We start from the raw sequence: 16,001 nt of genomic DNA, 5'->3' as shown, positions 1-16,001 counted from the left end.
ATATAATTTCATCGTTGCCCTCTATACGTGTACGATGCTCCGATTCAATAATTAAATAAGATACGGTATCAAAAGTAAACGAAATTTATCTGTTGAATCGGTGCAATAAAATTGTCCCCCGAACGATGCATTTAAAAGAACGAACAGATTCTGAAAAGAGGTCGATAGAGTATGGAAAATTTGCAACGTTACCGTATGCTAGCGATCGGATCCGGGAAGATAAGATTTGTTCTGAATCTACGCGAAATAGTAGCATGTTACGTGGCGATTAAGAGCACGCGTTGAAGTTAATTAACTCCCGGTAATTCGGAACGGTTAATGTAACGATCGGGCTGCTGATTTTACGCGTTCGTTGAAGACGCATTTAAAAATTTTCGAGATTATTTGTTCTCGATAACGCGATACTAAGAATAACGTCGTCCGATTTGATTTTACGCCGCGAGTTGACGATTTTTAGAGTTAAATGTGCATTGACGTGGGGGTTTTTTTACGCTAGAGCATTTCCGACGCAGTTTATGATCGACGAATCGATTTTTTGCGATCGAACGGCGTCACGCAAGTTCGAATGACGTGGACGCGCGCCGGCAATTAATCCCGGTTTGCTTCGATCGGCCCGGCGTGTACGAGAGCGCGGATACCGGTTCCGAGTTAACAATGGAATTGCCCATTCACCGGACACATTTGGCGAATCGAGCAACGGTACAGGATTAAAGGCCGATTCACGCTTTGCCGTCGCGGTTCATTGCTTCTACGCGTGCTTACGCAACGCGCTTTCTCGAATTAACAGGACGAAAGTGTTGCTTTTTGGTTTATGGCTTCGAACCGGAGGTTAAACACAGCTATAAAGAACTTTTAACTTGAATAACTGACATCCGATCGGCTCTGAAACAATTATAATATTATTTATTGGTCGACCCAAACAGATATACTTGGAAACGGTACAATTTTCATTCTATTTATAACGATTCTACGAATCTAACACGAACCGAACGAAACGTACATATTTATGTATCGCATTATTTACCCGACACCCATAACCACGGTCGTCAGTGTTACGCGATCTAGTGCGATAGATACGATTTCAATACGAAGATCGAGCTATTGAATATGAACAACATGTATGAAATATCTCGTAAAATATTACGTTTCCAGTGGTCTGTTACTTATCGTCCAGCCGCTGAAATCAGCCATAAAAGTATCGTCGAAGCGCTGAGAGAGTCCATGGACTTTTGTGGGCCTCTGGATGGAGGATTTTGACGATGGTCTGGTGTGAGGACGGCTTAAATCTCGCACGGTCAATCGCGTACGAGCAGGTGCATAGCGTGCGTCCCGTTTTCTTCGTACAGGCGAGAGTACACGCGCGTCTGCACGCGTATCGCGTTTCAGGCAACAATAAACGCTTCGTGCTCCGTGAGCTGGATCTCGAACCGAGTTAATTAACGTCCTTCCTCCTTTGCTCTCCCTCGGCTTTTAAAAGGAGCTATTACGGTCGCGGGGTTGAACTATATCGGGCACCCTTTCGGTGAACTTTGACTCTCGACTCGCGATCTTGACACGGAAAAAAGAAGGAAAATTCGAGTTGGGAAAAAACGCGACTCGATGGATCCGATCGAGAAGAGGAGGAATTCTGCGGTGGTAGAAGTTGGGAAATACGCTACAGCAAAAGGCACTTGAATGAACTCGTCACGCATCTGCGGAACCCTCGGGACGCGTTCCAGATGCGTGGGTGTGTGCGTGCTCGCGCGAATGTGCACGAGCAACTGGGAAGGGCCGACCGATTCTAATTAGCTGTCCTACTTTGCGCTTGTTTAGAGGCACTTAAGTTTATTTCTACTTAACCCGTGACACCGAGCAACCGTTGCGGCAGTAACTTCTAAATGGAGCAATGCCGCGGATGCGCCACCGAATTTCCGGCGACGAACGTAACCGCCGTTTTTCACGGAACGTCGTCAATTAACACTTTGCGAACGGTTCTCAAAACGTGACGCATAAAGAGACGTGAATTGTTGATATCCCCTCGATATGATATGGTATCCACTCTGTTATCAGTTACTGTAAGACAAATAGAGTGATCGATGAGAAGCAATGAAGACCTAGTTCCGATGATACAATCTATAAATCAGAATAGACCCGTAGATTCCTAATTTTTCTCGAAGAAGTAGCAAGGAAATAGTTGTTTACCTTTGTTAGAGGCGGTTACTGAACATTTTTACCTCCCAGACACGAGTCACGGACTCGTTGAGTTCTCGCGACGCGAGCTGGATTCCTTCTCTCTATTCCGAGAAGTAACGCCGATCTTTGCCCGCAGAATGAAGAGATGATCGCGAGCCTACCGATACATAGCGGCGGCGGCGGCAGCGGAGGGCTGAACAGCCGCGTGGGCCGCGGATTGGCCCTTCACAGGTCCAACTCCAGCTTGGAGCTTCCGCACAGTCCGGACCCAGCCTCTCGAGTGCCAGAAGCTCCCCTCAGAAGGGAGTATGGATCTCACGGTGAGTCGAAACGAGCCAACAAACTCCAGAAACGTAGATTTTGCGGGGGACTCGACCCTTCGATGCTTGATAAGATTAGAAGACATCCTTCCTTATATTAAAGTTTAAAAGGAGACTCGAGGGTGATGAAAACATTAGTTCGCGTTGACGAACCCTGGACTCGACCGGCGAGTTTATCGGTTGATTTCCGGTGGTTTCGCAGGGAGTATCGACGTAGTGGCGCAGTCCGTGACCGTCGGCGAGAACTTGTTCGCGATGCTTCAGGATCTGCGACCGTCGTCGTCGGATCAACGGAACTCGGTCGGCGTGGATTATCTGAGGCGCGTCTCCGACGGGCAGACAGTCGACGCGGACGAGGTCTGCGGTCCGACAGGTGGCTCGAGTCCCAAGCTGCGACTGAAATTAAATAGATTGTGGGGCGCGAAACCGCCCCGAGCGATGGAGGAAAGCTGCAGCAGCCCGGTGGTTTCGGCGGACGTGGAGGAGAGGCACAGACGACGGGCGTTCGCGCACTACGACTGTCAGTCGCTCACGGCGAACCTCGGTTACGCGGCCAAACTTAGGGGGATCCTGCTCGCCAGGAGGAGGAACACGGCCACCGGGGCCTCCGCTGCCAGCTCCTTCAGGGCGTCTACCCCCGACGAGACGCCCGAGGAAGACGCTGGCGACGGAAAAGGTACCCTTTTTTCAGACGTTCTTCGATTCATTGTAAATTCGACCTGAAATCAAATACGATATTAACAGACGCTACGTAGGAATCAGTTCTCAAAGAATATGTATATTTTGCTAGCTTTGATGGTTTAGCATTGATATAATTGCATACAAGTGAGATGAGTATTGTCTAAACATGTCTGAACGTTGAAAAAGTACGAGAAATCCGTGAATCTAGCGGATGTCGAGTTTGTGTTCGCTGGAAATGAATAGAAATTTTGTCGAATTTTGGCAAAGGCACTGTTTTAGTAAGTCCTGTGACCCCTGGCGCGATTGTAGGTAACGACCTGTTGGAATCGTGCCCATTTTTCCGAAACGAGATCGGCGGCGAAGGGGAGCGAGAAGTGGGTCTGACTCGGTGCTCCCAAGGCAACGGAGTTCACAGACCGCCATTATCGTACGGTATCGCGGTTTTGGAGCCGGCGCCCGGCGAAACATTATGGAAGCACAGTTGTCCGCTGCAGAAACGACCATTACCCATCGAGAGCGTCGACGAGGGCGCCCATTATTACAGGAGATACTTTCTCGGTGAGCCATCGAACGAAAACCTCGAATACAAATATATTTCATACTTGAATACTCACGAGTATTCAGACCCTTAACTCAAGGTTCAATCATCTACTTTTAAATCGTCAAGTTGAATTTGAACTCCAGAATTCAAAGAAAAATTAAAAATAAAAATTATGGCTCGTGGTTGTTAGAAAAAAAAACGTTTTTTAATCAAATCGTGAAGCAGCAAAGTGTCCTCCGCGTCGACGTGTACCAAGAGTTTCCATCTATTCGTTGAAAACTGTCGAGAGGATAACTGGAAACTGGATAGCTGGAAACTTTTGGTGATCACTGTATTCCTGTAGGTTTCTGCGCCCGCGACGCACCGTTAGTGGTAGCCTAAACGTTTCCAGGTCGAGAGCACCAAAACTGGTTCGGCATGGACGAGCAACTGGGTCCAGTCGCGATCAGCATTCGAAAAGACGTTAATCAATATAGGATAATCGTCCGCACCTCGGAGCTGTTGACGCTCCGCGGATCGGTGCCGGAAGAGGCCCTCGGGATCAGGCCCCAGGGCAATCGACTGCCCACCAGAGAACTTTTGGAACTGGTTGCCCCGGAAGTGCAGCTCGGCTGTCTGAGGCTCGGCACTCCCGCCGCCGAGGAGGCTCTCGCTCGATTGGACGAGCAAGGACTCTCCAGCAGGTACAAGGTCGGTGTTCTCTACTGCAGATCCGGACAGAGGACCGAGGAGGAGATGTACAACAACCAACACGCTGGACCGGCCTTCCTCGAGTTCCTCGACGCTATCGGTGAGCATTCAATTCGTCCACAGGCATGGAATTGCTCGGATTCTAGAATCCGAGACGCGTAGCTGTCCTCCGAACGAAGAAAAGATTTCACTAAATTTATTCATTCGAAATCCATCATAAAATCGTTCGAACGAGTCCATCCCTGTTACCAGTACACCCGAAGCGCGATAACAAATCATTAAACGCGATTTATTTTCCCCTGAAAGAGGAGAAATTTTCTTTTATCGCGTGAAAGCGTGCGTCGAGAGTCAGTTAATATTACTTTGCACGATAGAATCGCATTTCGAAGTCTGCTAGAATTTAACGGCGCAATGTATTAGATTGTACTGTAATTAGCGAAATGGCTGGGAGGGGAGATTAATACGATTCGCGAAACGAAAGTAAAGAGTCTCGAGTTCCACGGAACGAGGAATCTCGCGGCGGAACGGTTCTTTCTCGCCGCGGTACTCGAGATAATTCTACGTTACACGACAGGCCAAAGAATAAGACTGCGAGGATTCGAAGGTTACAAGGCTGGCCTGGATACGAGAACCGACTCGACAGGTACCCACGCGGTCGCCGCTACGCACCGTGGAGCGGAAGTGACGTTTCACGTGTCGACGATGCTACCCTTTACGCCGAATAACAGGCAACAGCTGCTCAGGAAGAGGCACATCGGAAACGACATAGTCACGATAGTTTTCCAGGTAAGGAGACAATAGCTCCGGCGATAATTTGCAATTAAGCGGGATTGCATCCTGTCCGACCACCCGACACGTTCAGAACCTTCAAATCCGCGTTAAACAAAGTGGTATCTTTTTTATTTCGCGACAATCTCGACTGTTAACTGACTATCTTTTGTATTAGATTTTAGTAATTATCACAGGAACCAGGAAATACTTTTTTATGATGTATCAAAAGATTTAGAATCGACGTACAATATTAATATTTACTGAATAATGGAACGGAAGAAGCGTAATTCCGTTTTATGAAATAGGAACCTGGCGCGTTACCGTTCAGTCCACGGAGGATACGCTCGCAGTTCCAACACGTGTTCATTGTGGTCAAAGCCATCAATCCGTGCTCGGATAATACTCAGTACAGCGTGGCCGTGTCCAGGAGCAAAGAAGTTCCTATTTTTGGGCCTCCAGTTACCCCCGGTGCCACGTTCGCCAAGGGGAAGAGCTTCGCCGACTTCATCCTGGCGAAAGTGATCAACGCCGAAAACGCAGCCCATAGGTAAATTAATCTTGATCTTGTAAACTTCGACGCTTTATTTCTTCCGATGTTCACTCGTTCGTGACCCAAAAGTAGAGTTAAAAATACCTACGGCGAAGTGGTTAATAATTCACAAAGCAAGCGTTGCCTCGCAGGTCGGAGAAGTTCGCCACGATGGCGACGAGGACGAGGCAAGAGTATCTGAAGGATCTCGCGACGAACTACTCCTCCACGTCCGTGGTCGACACTGGACAGAAATTTTGTAAGTGTACGCAAGAAACATTGAACCTGGGAACGATATTTACCGGTGTTTGTCTTTTGGAACCAGCCATGCTGTCGTTCAGCAGCAAAAAGAAGGCGGCGGTGAGACCGAGATTGTCCTGCGACGCGTCGCAGCGTGGCGCGATTTGCTGGCAAGTGATCCTGGAGGACAGTAACCAGAACACGGATTGTTATCTAGGAATAAGCGTAGACACCGTCGTTCTCATCGAGGAGCATTCCAGGCAGATTGTTTTCGTCACTCCGTGCGCGAGCGTCCTCGGCTGGCACGCTCAAACGAACAGGTACCATTCTTTGTCTAAAGCTGACGCACCCTTTGATCTTCCTCCCTCGAGTACTCGAATCATTTGTGGTATGCGAGAAATTGTAACACGTAACTGGTATACAAATATTAATCCATGGTTACATTATTCTCGTAACCCTTGAGATACATTTTAGTACTTTCTCTACTTTCGTTAATGTAGTTTCTAACCGTGATCCCTTAATAAGATTCGTTTGAGTGTAGTTCTGGAAACAGTGATGCGTTTAATTGCAGCTTGAGACTGTACTATCATCAAGGGGAGTGTATTACAATCCACGTGCGCGGTGATTACGGAGAAAGGGACGAATTAATGGAAATCGTGGCTCGTCTGCGAGCCGTGACTCAAGGAGCACCGGCTACGGAACTGTCTCTGAAGAGAAACAGTTTGGGTCAGTTGGGTTTCCACGTTCAGCCGGATGGCGTGGTGACGCAGGTCGAGAGCATGGGGCTGTCCTGGCAGGCGGGATTAAGACAGGGGTCCAGGCTCGTCGAAATTTGCAAAGTAGCCGTATCCACGTTGAGCCACGACCAGATGGTCGATTTGCTGAAGACCAGCGCCCAGGTCACGGTCACCGTCATACCACCGAACAACGACGGTAATCCTAGGAGGTAAACTCGCCCAAACGCTTTGTAGAATGTGCTAATATCGGGTCTGTGCAAAAATGGTTTTGAAAAAAAAAATTAGAAGATTATATTAATTTATGGAAAATAATTTATTTGAATGAGATAGGTAATGGAGAGAAATTTGACGAATGTGTTGCAATTCGTTTCGAGAAGTTTATTTTAATCGACATTTCTGTCGATAAATTTAACCGGTTCTCTTTTTCTTGTTTGAACAGAGGTTGCTCGCTGCAAAACTGTCAGTATTTGTCGAGCAACTACGAGGGGGACTACGAAAACGTAACCAGTCCTGATAACACGCCGAGTCAGCAAACAGCCATGTCTCATCAGAGGCGGTACGAGCGATCTTTCAGTCCACCGAGATCGAGCAACAGTTCTGGCTACGGAACCGGATCTAGCTCTAGATCGTTCAACGATCCTCGCTTTCCCATGGAAGGAACGATGACCAGCAGCAGCAGTGGACACAGCAGCGCCGACGATCGCTGGTAAGAAAACAATTTTATCATCTTTTCTCGCAATTCTCCTGTTAAATAAAAAAAATAATTCTCCTCCCCTTGTAACCAATTTGTAATAGGCAATACACTCGACTCTCTTATAACAACGTGCAAAAATTGCCATAGCACCTTCCATCTAGGTTTTGGATGTAATAAACGAGAAATTTCCTATCCTGAGTAGAGAATAAATAAACCGCGAATACATACCGCGTGAAGATATAAGAAGCGGAATTTTTTGGACGCAGGTACGAGCTTCTGGAACCGCAGGACCAAGACAATGGTCATCGCGCCGACGGTACTCCGCCGCCGCCGCTTCCAGCGAGACAAAATTACCAAGTAGTGACGCCCAAGTCGTCCCAGAAAAAGGAGAAAGAGTCCCACTACGCCAGCAGCAAACAGTTTTCGGAGAACTCGAAGCACCACGGTCACGATCATTATACGAAGGACGGCAATTACGTGTCGTCGAAAACGATACAGGAGACGGCGAGGCACGAGAATTATCAGAGGCAGTTGGAGAACGCTCACCGGGCCCAGGACCACGTCGCCTCCAATTACGTGAAACTCCAGAAAGAGAAATACGAGATCAAGCAGGAGAATTTGTACGCGTCGCAGAGGGAGCTGCACAAGAACGACGGGCATCACGTCGGCCATCAGAAGCTCACCGCGTCTAATTCGCTTCCGTTGGCGCAGAACGCGTCCTACAGTCTTCCGAAATCGAACAGCAACAACAACCTAGGCAGATACAACGACTACGAGCAGCCAAAGTACGAGTACGAGGCGGGCAAGCCCGATAGAAGCTCGAAATACGAGGAGGAGAAGGGCAAGTACGAGCAAGAACGGGCGCACGAGAAGAGAACGATGGGCTACGAGTATACGGAGGAGCTGTACGAGAGAAGGAACAGCAAGTACGACATGGACATCGCGAAATACGAGCTGGAGTGTCAGCACAGCGAACGGAAGCACGCGGACGGCGAGCAAAATCGCGAGTCGATCAGGTACGAAATACCTCACGAGTTCAAGGTCGGTGAGAAGGTCACTTGCTTGAAGACCACCATGACGGAGAGGCCTGTTCCTCACAAGATAAACGTCGAGTACAGACAGACGAAAGATTTCGCCGCCAGTCTGCCGCCGGAAGTGCGGATCCCGGACGTGAACTGCCCGGAAACCACCGCTCTGCCCAGCGAGGACGAGCTGTCGAACGGTTCCGGAAGCGTGTCGCCCAGGCTGAGAAGAGCCAACAAGCATCGAGGCGGGAATCTCACTCCTTCCAGCGGCAGCTCGAGGAACCAGAGCCCCAGGCCGAAGCCAGGCGTACGGAACTCCCACAGGAACTCCGCGAACTTGACGTCCAGCACGCTGCAAGAGGACCTCATGAAGCTGATAAATCCTGATTACATAGCGGACGACGGCCAGATAACGAACAACAACGTTAACGTGAACGCGTTGATCAGCAATCAGAACTCCAACAAGATCAACAACAATCTGTTGGAGATCCAGAACAGATGCAGGTCCAGGGAGAACTTGTGCGGCAGCAGCGCTAGCACGCTGACGGTTCTGTCGGCGAACGGCCAGGAGAACGGAAACGGAAACGGATCGGAAGTGATCCTCACGATGGCCAGGCCTGCCACGGTGATCTCCAACGCGAGCACCGCGTCCAGTCCGGCTCCAAGCGAAAACAAGATGTCCAAGGAAGAAAGGTAATTTAAAAGATTGTTAGACTTTGGTACCGCTTGACTCGTTTAATGTTTATTGTCTCCGTTGTTAGTTGGTCCGATCGACACCATTTTAATTAGTCGTTTAAAATATATTTAAACTTGGAGGTATTATAATAAAAGTTAAAATGTTTTTTTGTATCGAACATAACGTGTGTCTTTGTTGCGTAGATATGCAATTTATGGATTTATCCACAAGTAAGTGGCTCGTTTAATAGTTTCTTGTATGTTTTGTGTACTCGATTTTAACACAACTTTTTTATTATATTTAATTTCTAGCGTGGTTATTGATAGTTGAATAAATTTCCTAAAGGAGGAATATCGTTAGTCGAGGAACGAAGTTTTTATTTTTTTGTTATTGCACCAGAAGGATTTTTCCACTTTTCTTTTGGGTATGTGCTGTTTCCTTTCATAAGTTTTTAAAAGCACCTTCGACTTTTTCATGATACACTCTTATAGTTCACAAAATAGTATTAAGGTAAGTGTAACAGTAGTTGGTCATCGAACACAGTTTTTTTGGAAAACACCTCCCTCCTTTTGTATATCTAATAGCTCTACGTCTATTAAATGGCAGAAATAATCTGCAGAATTGTAAATAAAATACGCAGAGAATCTGTCCACTGGCAACGAAAATGATAGACATGGACAAGTTAGGTGGTTCATCCTGTGTACCGGAAATCAGAGATGGGCAAAATTTTATTCCCAAAAAAAGAATTTTGCCCAGCTCTGCTGGAGAGCCGAGGAGAATGCCCCTGGATGGAATTGAGATTTAATGGTCGGAATTTTTGAAAAAGGTTATTTCACTATTGGTCACAGGTATTCGATTAAACGAGTAATTAATAGCATTGTTAATCGCGAGTACGCGTTCTTTGAGCGAAAAACCGGATGTTGCGTCGTGAACGTCACTCAGGGGCATTTTTTATAGCTCCGTGGAGTACGTTTTGTGTAATTTCGTGTGCGTTCGCGTGTTTAGATTGTCGCCCCGCGTCACCAAACCTCCGCATTCGATTTCCAAAGCGCCCAGCAACTTGACCTCGATCAAAGACGCGAAAAATCATAACAACACGGACGTAGACTGTTGGCAGAACCATCACCATCACGTGGACGCTAGATCGAAGCAACATCCTCAGGAGTGGTCGGACGACAGGCTCATCGACGGGTGCAGTACCATCGCGTAAGTTCGTCGATCGGTGAAACTGCAACCAAGCCTGGGCAATTTTGAAATAACGTTGTTTCAAACGCAGCGTTTCTCGTTATCGAGCGACAAAATCGCGACCGCCATTTGTCTTGAAAGCGGGGCAGGTTGCGATTATTGTCTGGAGACCTCGTATCCCCATTAAATAATTTCATTCAGGAAATGTACCGTCATTGTTTTGTCTATCGCCTTATTTACACTGTGACTATACTTTAGTATCGTATACTTAAGTCTGCACATATGTTGACATTAATTTTAAGAAAACCAAACCGATCCATTCTTGATCGCAAGTTTATTGGGTAATTGAGAAAGTCTTGCAACATCTTTAATTTTCCAAGCTCTCGACTATATGTATACATCTATAAAGGCCTACTTTGAAAAATAGAAATATCTTCTTAAATCAAATTTGCCTAGTTTGAATTTCACAGAAAATTTACGCGTTTAAAAGAAAGATTTTCGTGTTTCAGGAATTCCGTGTCGGATTTGCAGACGCACTTGTCTTCCTTGGAACTGAGGGTGGCCAGAGAAACACGACGAAGACTTTCCCTAGAAGACGAGGTGCGTCGTTTGCGAGACGAGAATCGACGCTTGCAAGACGAAAGTCACGCGGCCGCTCAACAGCTTCGACGCTTCACCGAATGGTTCTTTCAAACGATAGATCATCAGTAATTTCATACTAATTTCGTGGCAATCGTTTCCGCGATTTTAATTCGAAAGTATTAGGGTGTCCCTGAAAATATCGAGCACTTTAATTTTTCATACTATCAACATGTTGTAGGATGGAAAGTGTGATTTGCCTCGGAAACGTTTCATATTTTTAAAATTTGGTATTGCTAGGTTTCGAGCAGGAGTAAGTATCGATCGTTGCGAACAGGGACTAAATACCTGTTTGGAAATGGTCAGTCTTGAGTCTTCGCGTTCTAATCATCGAGCTCGTATATATTCCACGTCTAATACGCTATAAACTAAAGTCACGAACCACGATGTCTGTTAGCCAGTAGAAGTATTTTTGGTGACTCGGTGAACGGTGTTTAAACGAAAAGTTTTAGAATGCATTGTTTTCATAATTATTTTGGTTTCGTCCCTGGTTACGATCGTTGACATTTTCGTTCGACGTATTTTATTCGATCGTGTTCCGGCACGGTCGCCTCGTGAGAGCAGTATTAGTTCCGCAATTCGCGCGATTCGAACCGGAATAAGGTGTACACGCAACGTACTGTTTACGATGTCGGGCGTGAGGCATGCTCTGCCGACATTTTGTACCATAGATTTTACTCTTCGATAGTTGTTAAGCGTTCCAGTGTAAGGTTACCACCTTTGTGCTCTGTTCAGACGTTATTTTCCAGCGACCCAGAGATACCTGTAGATTCGACGGAACGTACAGCCGTTGCCCGTTCGAAGGCAATCGTTATTTTGTTAACGATGCGTAAAACGGCGATTACGAACGACGTCTTACTTCGATATGACCAAATATTACTAGTTGTCTAAGAATTAATTTCGACTCATCTCTGTAATTTATTACGTGTTTTGTATAATCGTTCAGGGTATTGTCGGTCGAACCGGAAGGGGAACATTTTCGTACGCGTCAAGAAGATGGGGAAAAATAATAAAAAAGAAAAAAAAAAAGAACATTCCACCGCGCACGAGACCGCATTTGTTAGATCGGTTCGACGCCTCGATCGTCCGTCACGAGGCTTCTGTTTATTATTCGCAATAAGCGTTCCGGAGCTTTACGAGTTACGAAAACGTTTGTCGAGAAAAGTCTGTAAGTTGAGAAATAAAAGGAACTGAAAAATGCATACACGGGAGTTGGGTAGACGTTCATTTCTCGTCGGCGACGCGAATCGTGACGAGAAGACGCTCGGGATGAAAGGTGGGTGTTGAAATGATCGTACGTACCACGGATAGAATAAAATAGTTTATTGTAATCCACAGAAAGAAAAAACAAGACATTTCCATGACGCCTGATGGACTCACTATTCTGTGTGTCGATTTTAACAATAGCTGCGATTACACCCTCTTTCCTGTTTCGAGACCGACGGAAACGCGCGTTCGAGTATCATGTCAGAACGTCGAGGTGAGCAATACAGAGTATTCCCATGAGTAAATATACCGTGTAATTGTACAGGAGAATTCATTTACGATAATTCGCCATTTTTTTTTTTTTTTTTTTTTGTTTTTTAATTTTCTTAAATATCGCGTAACAGATTCTGTATTTATATATCTATCTATATAATATATATGTAATATGTATGTAAGTGTAATGTATATCGGAATACCCGTCATAACGGAGAAAAGAACCTGGGACCGCTCTCACACAATACTAACACACCACGAACAGGTGCAACGATCATTACAAATCGCAATTGATCTTGCATCTCGGTGTTCCGTGGCCGCGAATCCTTCGTTTCGTTCACGAAGTTACAGTTATCGTCGTACCAACCGAGCACGAGCAAAATATCGTTTCGAAATCCCGCCAAGTTACGATTTAATAAAAGTTTCATTCGATTACTAGGCTTGTAACAATACGTAAACCTCGAGGGTGTTGAACTGGCGGCCCTCGATCCAGTCGTGGCCCCTTCCCCTCCTTTCCTGATCCACGCAAGCGTAGAACTACCCCCCACTACGCCTACTCGGTAGTGTTGGGACGTAGGCTCGCTGAACAGCTGATTAGTGCGGAACCCGATGGTGGGAGAAGCGGTTCGCTGGAAATGGGACTCTCATCGTTCTCGGTAAGTTAACTCTCAGACAAAAGGTAAAATTGGTACTCGTTATTCGTGTAAGAATGGAGGGAATATAGAGTCGTGAATAAAATTTACTTAAGTTCGATGTAAATCCGATAATAACAAACTGATGTTGTAAAACGATATTTTGCTCGGTCTCCGCAATACGTACTAAAATGAGATACAAAGAATGCGTAATGAACGTTGAAATTTTTATCTAGATAAGAATTCATGCCCATCTCTGACGAGACTCTTATTCGAATAATAGAACATTGAATTTATTTATTTATTCGTTCATTGCGAAACATTCTATAATTTGAATCCTAATTTTTAGTCGACTAATGACGGACGAAAGGTTCACCTTTCGTTCGAAATTTGCATTTATAATAGATTGTTTGCCATAACGTATCACCGGGACCATTTATTCGGTTCGTTCGCTTCTTAAGTACATGAGACAGGTACGCTACCGAATGAAGTATGCCCTGTGGAAGATAACACCTCCCATCGAAGGGATCATGAATTTTCAGAACATTGTTCCACTTGTTCTTCGAGAATTTAAATGTAGAACAAGCTAATATTCTTATAAAAAAAAAAATACAAAATGTATTCCATAAAGTAATTTTAAATCAATTTCATTAAAATAATTATTAGAACAAAATTATACTGTAGACATATGATTCTAAATTACAAGGAAAATTTAAAATTTGAAAACTTATCTCAGAAACCACTTACTCGATTAATTTGAAAAGCTTGTCGATCTTGGACAAATGAATAGTTTTTGAAGACATTCCTTTGATCAGATTATACTCTGCTCCTGTGAAATACAAAAATAAAGCGAGAAAAAAATAGAAACGCGCGTACTGCGAGAAAATTAGCAGCAAAGTGCAAAGAAAATGACCTCGTTATTATGGCACGGAAAGCGAGGGTGTCGCTTTATAGAGGCTTATAATGAAATTACATCTCGTTAATATGCAGAGCAATTTTGGCGGAAAAGCTATACTCGAGGAACCTACAGAATATGGCTGGGACCATTCGACTAACTCGATATTCGAATAAGTATAAACGTGGTTCTAATACCATTTCCGGTCTTCCAATAATTAAAATAAAATACGAGAAAGAAACATGTTACATATCAGGCCTGGGTTTGTTTGAAATGAAAATGAGAAATAAGTGTTTGTAATAACATTTCTGTGTTTTATTTCCAGCAATTTTATTTGGAAATAATTGATATATCGATTTATTTGAAATAATAGGTATTACAAATAATGATCCATTACTTAGAATAACAGATATTTCAAATAAGTTTTGAAATAACAATGTTATCGTTTACATAATGAATAAATATTTATTCGCCTATATAAAGATTTATTCGTCGTTTGCAAATAGAAAGTTTTTTCTTAACGATGCGTATAACATTTTCGTTATAGTTTTAGTCGCAGAGTATGCTAGCAAAGTTTGTGTACCTGTCGGCCACCCTGTTATTTGCGATTTACATAAATCATTACCACATTGTGTATTTAATGTTGTAAATACGTATGACGAGCGATGAACATACAAAACATCGGTAAAGTATATATATATATATATTTGTTATTCTAATTTCATTTTTTCTTCGAATCGTCATTATTTTAACATTATAACGACGAATGAAAATTTGTAAATTTCACCTATTGATAGATCTTGTAACACGTCGATTATTTCCAAGAGTATTTCATTATTTCAAATATACAATTATTATTTTCAAGGTTATTTTGTGAAATAAAGTAATGCAATTGCAGGGATCGAAGCAATTATACAACTTTACCGAAAGGCTCCGTTGAAATGGAACTTTTATTAAAATTTTTAGAGATTCTTAATGTAAATTACAACAGATATTTGTTTTAAAGAAAAAGTTTAGTTCCATCAGAATTAATAAATAAATATAAATTACTGGATTTTTTCGATCCCTGCGTAATTGTAGTTCGAAAATGAATTAACTGTGAAGTAGGATAACATGCTATTTGAAATAGTATTTCAAATGACATTATTTCAAGAGTGCCTAGGTCTGTTATATGTACATGCGAGAGAAACCTTGGACTGAATGTTCGAAAGTTTTTTGAAAAATATAATTTTTTAAAGAATTATGAACAACGATAAAACATTCTTTTGTATATTAATACTTTTCCGAATGTAAATATATTACTATCAATGCGTTGTTACATACTAAAATATTCAAACATTGGTAAGCTATATGATGATATCGATGAATATAACTAACTGTAATCTGTTTAATAATTAACGCTTATGATTACCTTGTAATAAAGCCGGTAATTGATGCTTATAATTACCGAGTAATCAGTCATCGTGATTAGTAAATAGCACAAATAATCAAAGCGAATGTAATCGTCGTACATGATTATCAAATAGATTACATTTACGATTATCATTGAATTGATAAGATTATGATAAAAAAAAAGCTAAAGTAATCATTCATTGAACGACTCTCGTTACGATTAAATTGATAAGTTAATAATAAAAAAAAGCTAGGAGAAGTTAAAGTAACCTTTCATTGAATGATTACTCTTGATTACAAATTGAACTCGTTAAGTTAATAGTATAAAAAAAAAAAACTAAAAAAAAGCTAAAGAAATCCTTTATCGATTGGTTACAAATTGATGACTTGCAGATTACGGGGTGTAGTTTACGATTACCAATTAATCTCGGGGGATGAATAATTGACCAATGATCATTACTATCATAATTACTTTTATTAATCGTTTACAAAAGTAATCACGAAGTAATCAATTACTGCCCAAGTTTGCGGACTAGCTACAATGAAACGCTGACAATAACTCGGATCACAGAGGGTTCAATGAAAATTAAATTTAAAAAAGTACGATCTACAGCGAAACCTCCATTGTAAGAACGTTCGAGCATCCCCCTTTGAAAGACTCTTCAAATCAATTGATCAAATTATATCCCCTTCGATTCCTCTC

General features: G+C 43.4%; 1 protein-coding gene across 2 annotated transcripts in view; it reads left to right on the top strand.

The window, feature by feature from the left end:
* LOC143345724 (signal-induced proliferation-associated 1-like protein 2) overlaps nt 1–12,538 on the top strand; it is a 53,486-nt gene extending 40,948 nt beyond the window's left edge. Inside the window, exons 2-15 of one of the 2 annotated variants that reach the window (XM_076773099.1) lie at nt 2,309–2,492; nt 2,695–3,168; nt 3,483–3,731; nt 4,106–4,504; nt 4,979–5,190; nt 5,481–5,722; nt 5,857–5,963; nt 6,030–6,264; nt 6,516–6,890; nt 7,121–7,387; nt 7,642–9,093; nt 9,280–9,306; nt 10,082–10,282; nt 10,771–12,538. In XM_076773099.1, the coding sequence (XP_076629214.1) occupies nt 2,318–2,492; nt 2,695–3,168; nt 3,483–3,731; nt 4,106–4,504; nt 4,979–5,190; nt 5,481–5,722; nt 5,857–5,963; nt 6,030–6,264; nt 6,516–6,890; nt 7,121–7,387; nt 7,642–9,093; nt 9,280–9,306; nt 10,082–10,282; nt 10,771–10,972 (4,617 nt within the window). In that variant the 5' untranslated portion in view covers nt 2,309–2,317 and the 3' untranslated portion in view covers nt 10,973–12,538. Of the gene's footprint in view, nt 1–2,308; nt 2,493–2,694; nt 3,169–3,482; nt 3,732–4,105; nt 4,505–4,978; nt 5,191–5,480; nt 5,723–5,856; nt 5,964–6,029; nt 6,265–6,515; nt 6,891–7,120; nt 7,388–7,641; nt 9,094–9,279; nt 9,307–9,387; nt 9,422–10,081; nt 10,283–10,770 lie in introns of those variants that run through there. The other variant, XM_076773100.1, reaches the window with a different exon arrangement.
* Nucleotides 12,539–16,001: the final 3,463 nt, after the last annotated feature.

Source organism: Colletes latitarsis, chromosome 9, assembly GCF_051014445.1.
Source record: "Colletes latitarsis isolate SP2378_abdomen chromosome 9, iyColLati1, whole genome shotgun sequence".
NCBI lineage: Eukaryota > Metazoa > Arthropoda > Insecta > Hymenoptera > Colletidae > Colletes > Colletes latitarsis.
The sequence above is the reverse complement of the archived record's forward strand: the minus strand, read 5'-3'. Positions and strand labels throughout refer to the sequence as shown.